Below are 7,272 nucleotides of genomic sequence, written 5' to 3'. Positions count from 1 at the left end.
CCTGCTGAATATAATTTTATAACTTGCTGTTTTTATTCAACATTATGTTTTTGAGATTTATTTATGTTGATACATGTTGCTCTGGTTTATTATTTTAAGTGCTATCATTCTGTAGTATGAATATGCTATGATCTGTTATTTTTTTATTGAGTTGACAATTAGGTTATATCTGATTTTGCCAATATAGACTTGTCGCGAACAGCCTTAATGTGTCTACTGTGTACGGAGTTTCTCTATGTTATATACCTACAAATAGAACTGTACTTTTCATCTTTACCAGATATCACCAAAGGGCTTTCTTAAGTGATTTATCTGTATATCCATCGGTAGTGTTTCCAAGTTTCTGTTTCTTCACATTCTTGTTTATTCTTGCTAGCCAATTTGATGCGCGCGAGATGGCATCTCATTGAAATTTTATTTCATTTCTTAAACTAACAAGATTAAGCATATTTTCATGGGCATATTTACCATGTTTTCTTTGTCTTTTATCCCTTTGAGTTATCTACTTGCCCATTTTAATGTAAGACCATTTTTCCTTTTCTAGTTGGTTCCTGGGATTTGCTTTATGTATTCTGGATACTAATCCTTTGTTGATTATATATGTTTCAGCATCTTCTAGTCAGTTAATAGCATTTCTATTAAATTTTAAAATTTCAATATAATTATTAATAGTTTATATTTTTGTGTCTTATTTTAAGACATCTATCTGTACCTCAAGGTCATAGAGTTTTTATCATTTTCTTTTACTAAAGACTTTAAAATTTCATCTTTTGCATTTAATTAATGTGGATTTTACATTTAAACAATGGTATGAGATTTGTAATCAAATTTCCATATGTGCGAAGGTCTGTTTTTGAGTTCTCTGTTCTGTTCCAGTAGTCTAACTCTACACTAAAACAACTCTTTATTACTAAAGCTTCATAATAAATAATCTCCTATCTATTAGAATATGGGAAAAATCTTCTATCTTGGTCCTTTTCAGAATTGTCTTAACAAGGCTTTTCCTTTTCATTGTTTCATTTGAATGAAACTTGCTTGCTAGTCAAGTTCTATGAAAATCTCTGTTAGAATTTTAAATGAAAATGTATTGAGTTTATAGATTAATTTTAAAGAGAATTGTCATCTTTACTGTGTTGATTTTTTTTCATCCATGAACCGAGATATAGCTCTTAATTTATTCATATCTTTTATGTCTTTAAATCATGTTTTATAACTTAGAGCAAAAGAGTTTTATACTTTTTTTTTTTATTAGATTCATTCCTAGGCATCTTATAGTTTTTTGTTTTGTATTTTTTTATTATTTGAATGGGATTTTTTTTATTGCATTCTCAAATTGGTTACTACTTGATTTTTGTATATTAATCTTGTATCCAACCACCTTATTAAACTATTAGTTCTAATTGGGATTTCTGTGTAGATAATCACATTTTCTACAAACAAGAGTAATCTTTTTTCTTTATTTTCTGTTCTTATACCACTTTTCTTTTTGTCTTATTGTACTAATTAGAATTTTACAGTGTTGATTATTGCTGACTTTAATGAGAATGCTGATGAAATGTTTCTTCCTATATATATGGAGATTATCAGATTATTCTTCTCCTTTAACCTATGAGGGCTCTTTGTTTAAAATGGGAGAGGCTCCAGTCAACATAAGCAAGTAGAGAAGGAGGATATACAGGAGAGATTGAGGATGAACAATGAGTGATACATAATATCTGAAAAAGGAGGAAGGAATGGAATCCAGAGTAGAGGTCGGAATTGGTTTTTAAGACAAGATGACGTTCATCTGCCATTATAATGGGGGAAGGTGAAGAGTCAGGTCTCTTTTCAGATTTGGTGATAGTTAAAGTCAGAGTCATATTCTAAAAGTGAAAGAAGAGGACACAGTTGATAGTTAAGGAGATTAAAAAAGTTTTTTGGAGAATAGGAGAGTTAGTTGACTATTGTAATTAGGAAGATTTCCAGACAGAATAAAGTCTTAACTGAGGGTGTTCACCATGATTTTACAAGCAGTGCAGACTGCTTGATTATGTGATTTCCGTCCCCTCCCCACCACCCCAAATACTCATCTGCCTAGGCACAGATGTAGAAGAAAAGGCAGTGAGACAGGAGAGTTCAGCATATTATGTATGAAATGGAAGAAACGAAGATCTGTATAATCTAAGCTAGATAGGGAAGGAAGTAAGCAGAAAGGGGGTTTCTGAAAAGGGGGAAAGAAGACTTGTTGATGGGTTGAAAGTCTCGGGGAGTCATAGAACAGATATATTGAGAATACTTGAACTGGAAAGGAAGGAAGTTTTAGAAATAGAGTGAGAATTGTCTCTGAAGATGATGCCAAGGAACTGGGAGGTCCAGGTATTAGGTTGTCGTTGAAGTTGAAATCAAGAGTGACAGCAGAACGTGAAGAGAGAAGACTGGGCAAGATGCCAGTGATATTTTCAGTGAATGAAGCATAGTGACCACGAATTTGTTATACAACTGCAGTGAGGAGTGATAAGAGATGGTACAGCCAGGTGGCCCAAGCCTCAAAGGAACAGGAGATTTTTATAAGAGGTTAGAGAAGCTATGATTTCTGGAAGATACACTGCTAGAAGGGTCACACATTCCGTATCCTGACTCTTAAGGCACATGGGATTGAGAGCATGAATTGCCTTCACTTGAGACTGTAACAGGGTAAGGCAGATTCGTTAAAGAAAAGGGGCATTTCATGAAGTATTTGAGGTTATAGATTTTACTAACTAATATTTGGGAGTTCGAGGTAGTATCATGAAAGAGTTTTAAATGCGATTAAGGTAGGGAAGAGGAAGCCCAAAGCATTCTAAGATGAGAAAATGGAAAAGCATAGGTGATCAGAGAGTTGCATATTTTCAGAAGTAACCAAGGAAAACTGGATTCAGGCAATGTGAAATTACCTAGTCTTCAGGGTTGCTAAGACAAGTTTTAATAGCTGCTTCTAACTGGTAGTGGCCTTTAGGTCTAGAATTCACTTAGCACACTAGAAAGAAGCCCTGCCAGTTAAAGTGAGGGCTTTGACATTCTGTTTCCTCCAGAGCCTTCAGATGGTCCTAATGGCAGATCTTGTTTAATGGAGATTTATGGTCCTACATAACAGACAGATATAGTGGTTCCTCCTCGTGAGGTGAGGATCAGTCACATGGTTCAGCAATATGAGGTAAGGAAGCCTCCAGTCTGGAGAGATCAAGACTGGTTAAATTCAAGATCCTTAAAAAGTGTTTAAAATATACACCTTAAACATTTTATTTTAAGTTAAATACAAATTTTTTTTTTTAATGTGCATTTTTTCTGCTGATCTTTTGAATTAGGGCCAGAATTTTTTCTTTAAATATGGGTCTGCTGATCGGAGTTTTTCATCATTCTTCTTGCCTACATCACACCTATAATACATCTGTAACAGGTATATCAGTATATACCTGTTAAGGTGGCAAAAGTCTAGAACAATGACAATACCAAAAGTAGGCAAGAATGTGAAACTACAGGAACTCTCATTGATTTGCTGGTGGGAATGCAAAATGATAGAACCACTTTGGACTACATACAGTTTGGCAGTTTCTTACAAAGCTAAACTACTCTTACCATATGATCCAAGTCACACTCCTTGGTTATTTATCCAAATGAGTGGAAAACATATCCACACAAAATCCTGCCCATGAATGTTTAAAGCAGCTTAATTCATGATTATCAAAACTTGGAAGCAACCAAGATGTCTTTCAGTAGATGAATGGGTAAACAAACCGTGGTACATTCATACAATGGAATATTATTCCACAATAAAAAGTTATCAAGCCATGAAAAGACATGGAGAGACCTTAAATGCATGTCACTAAGTGAATTAAGCCAGTCTGAAAGGCTAGATACTTATGATTCCAACTATGTTACGTCTGGAGAAGGCAAAACTGTATAGACAGTGAAAAGATCAGTGGTTGCTAAGGATTGGATGGTGGGAAGCAAGAGGAATGAATAGGTAGAACACAGGATTTTAGAACAGTGAAACTATTCTCTCTATGATACTGTGATGATAGATACATGACGTTATACCTATGTCAAAATCCATAGAACTGTACAACACAAAGAGTGAACCCTAATGTAAACTGAGGACTTGAATAATGTGTCAGTATTTGTTCATCAGTCATAACAAATGTACCACACTAATGCTAACTGGTAATTATAGGGGAAACTAGGAGGGAGAGAGTATATGGGAATTTTCTTTATTTGTTGCTCAATTTTTCTGTACACCTAAAGCTGCTCTAAAAACTAAAATGTATTAAAGAAAAACCAATTGATTCTTGTAAACATACAGCTTAACTGATAGGAACAAAAGTGTGGGTATACTACATAAAGAAACCTGCTAGCTGTAAACATCCAGCATCAGTCATACGCTTCACTCAGGAAATAGAGATCACTGGTTTAAAGTAACTAGCACTTGGTAAAGCAGAGATCAGTAGTTGGAGAGCTTTAGCTATCATAAAAGCATAAGCCATAATGTGGGTGAAACTACACTGGAGAGTGGTTATTGTAAGCAGAGAAGAAAAAATGGAGAACAGGAACCATAAATGATAGGAAGCCTGAGGAGTAGACAGAGATCCCTAAGGAAAACCCAAGAAAGAGTAGTTAAGTGTTTTTAGAAACCAAGGGAAGAGGAAGTTTCAAGAAAACGACACAACAATATCAAGTGCATCTTAGGGATTAAGATGTGATTAATTCATTCCACAAATATTTAAAAGTGACCTGTGTATACACTTGATATCTTGTCTCTATCTCTGCTGAGGATACAAAGTAGGTCACAGTATCCTAGTAGGACATTCCCAAATTTCTGTCTTCAAGAATTATAGTCTAGTGGAACAGACAGATACTACTTAATAAAAGGAGCAGGCTGCTTTTACCTGGTGATTCTAATCTAGCCATTGGGTCTTGGTAATTATTCCTGAAGAAGTGATGTTTAATCTGGGATTTGAAGAAAAAAAATAGGTAAGTTGATAGTTGAACATAGAAATCAAGAGATCTTTGGAGGACCTGAAAAAGAGCATGCAGGTTGTGGCCTATGGCCATCAGGAGTCAGAACAAACTCTCTCTGCCTTGCCATACAGAAGAGATGCTGAGCATGGAGAGTTATCTTTTTTTTAAATGTGCAGGGATTGAATTTTCCTTTTAGGTTTTATCAGACTTAACACTTTCATTTTACATTCTTTCCTCAGGTATAGTAGTGGAAGATTGTCTAATTTTGCTCCAAAACTTATTAAAAAACAACAATTCCAATCAAAACTTTTTTAAAGAAGGCTCATATATTCAACGTATGAAACCTTGGTTTGAAGTTGGAGATGAAAATTCTGGCTGGTCTGCACAGAAAGTAACTAACCTGCACCTAATGCTACAGGTATACTGAACTTTAGACATAAATGTGATAAGAATTTTGACAGTGATCCTTTCAAAGAAAAGTAAATTGCCTTTGTTTGATAAATCCAGGATGTTTAGTTGGTTTCAGATAGGCTTTAAAAAAAAAAAAGTCCTTTTAATATGGAGATTTGCAGTTATACTCAGAGATAGATATGTCTCCTCCACACACACACACATCACTCAGCTTCAGTAATTATAACATCTGGCAATTTTGTTTCATCTTCTTTCCCCTCTCTTGCCCTGCCAGAATTTTTTTTAAACAAATCCAAATATAGTTTCCTGGTGGGTTTTACACCAGAGGATAGTAAGTTACATAGTTGATTCAAATTCGTAAAATCTCCTTTCTTCACTCAAGATTCTAATATAAATTTTAATATTCAGCATAAAGTTCAACAAATAAATTAATTCATTAAACATTTACTGAAAGCCAGGCACTGTCTGCTAGAAAATGAATGATAATGTTATCACAAGGATTAATAGTCCGAGTTGTAAGTCAAATACAAGTTAAATTGACAAATCGCTTATAATTTTAAGCTTTAGTAAAAGTGAAGACAGTAGGATCCCAAATTATTTCTGCATCAGAGAAAATTATGAATGTCTTTGAAGTATTTTACTTATTTATTCCTTTATTGAAATTCCTCTACTTCACACACTTAAGTTTAAACTGGCCTCCTAACTTACTAACTCTCTAGTGATTCCTGTGAGTCTTTGATTGTCTCTGAATTGTGCCTGCATCTCTGAAATCGTGTTCCATAAAACTAGATTGTTAATATCTGTAGTAATTAGTCTGAATATTGTTGCATGCCCTGGAATTGCCTACATATGTTTGATAATTAGGTTGACCACATGCCCCAGTTAGCCAGGACAGTATTGATTTTGTAATTACTAATAGTGTCCTCTTTCACTTCAGAGTGTTCCAATTTGGATAATAAATTCTATAGTTAACCTACTTAGAATATGCCTAAATCCTGTTAGAAAAATATAGGAGAACATGGGCAGAATCTTTCTTTATACTCTCAACTTCATCTTTTTTGTTTTTACATGTTAGTATTACACATTTTAAGACTATTGGCTTTTTTTTTTAAAGCATTTTATTTTAAATACTGTTAGTTTTTTATATTTTAGAAATAGGATCCCAAGTGGTAAGCCTGATGTCTTTGATGCTCAACACTTTTTTGATAAATTCCCCTAGAAAAGTAATTTTCAGAATATTATTAGAGAGAGCGAAGGGGTCTAATGATGTGCAAATACTTATATATTTCCTGCCAAACAGTGAAAATTTAAATTACTTGAGGACCCTACTCCATTTTAAAGTTTAGGGTACTATGTAAAGAATTATTTTTGAAGAAAGTGTCTTATTTAAAAAGTAAAGTGCTATTTTACCCCCCAAAATTTAGAGTATTGCATATTAACAGAAAAATACAGTTTTCTAGTTATGCAGTAAGTTGGTTAAGTATTTACTTTTAAAAAATGAATAAACTAACTAGATACTAATCTTGAAGAACATAAAGTTCAAATTAAAGAAACTTTGCCAGTGTCCTTGGGGAGCAAGTCTTACATTAATGATGGAAGTAACCAACATCTCCCCTTTTACTAATATAAGAATTTGACACCTTTATAAAGAAGAGCCTCTAAAGTTTATCATGTGATATTGGAGATGGAGGTTTTCACATATAGATGCAAGTTGAATAACTCGGTGTCTTTATAACTGGCTAAGGTAAGAAGAGTCACTTGTAACACAACCAACAAGAAAGCTGCTTTATTTTTATTGTGAAGAATGCAGCATAACTGCTATAAAATAAACTGCTCATTTGTACACAGGTAGGTAGGTCCTAATCCTTTTGGCAGTTGGCAGGTTTT

The 7,272-nt window shown here is 33.9% G+C and overlaps 1 protein-coding gene across 2 annotated transcripts in view; it reads left to right on the top strand.

Annotated features, from left to right (window-relative positions):
• Positions 1 to 7,272, top strand: part of USO1 (USO1 vesicle transport factor) — a 68,043-nt gene that overhangs the window by 38,061 nt on the left and 22,710 nt on the right. For both annotated transcript variants that reach the window (XM_006907643.3, XM_015586093.2), the window contains one exon: positions 5,214 to 5,392. In XM_006907643.3, the coding sequence (XP_006907705.1) occupies positions 5,214 to 5,392 (179 nt within the window). The remainder of the gene's footprint in view (positions 1 to 5,213; positions 5,393 to 7,272) is intronic.

Source organism: Pteropus alecto, unplaced genomic scaffold (genome assembly GCF_000325575.1).
Source record: "Pteropus alecto unplaced genomic scaffold, ASM32557v1 scaffold161, whole genome shotgun sequence".
Classification (NCBI taxonomy): Eukaryota; Metazoa; Chordata; class Mammalia; order Chiroptera; family Pteropodidae; genus Pteropus; species Pteropus alecto.
This window is presented reverse-complemented; position numbering and strand designations above follow the sequence as displayed.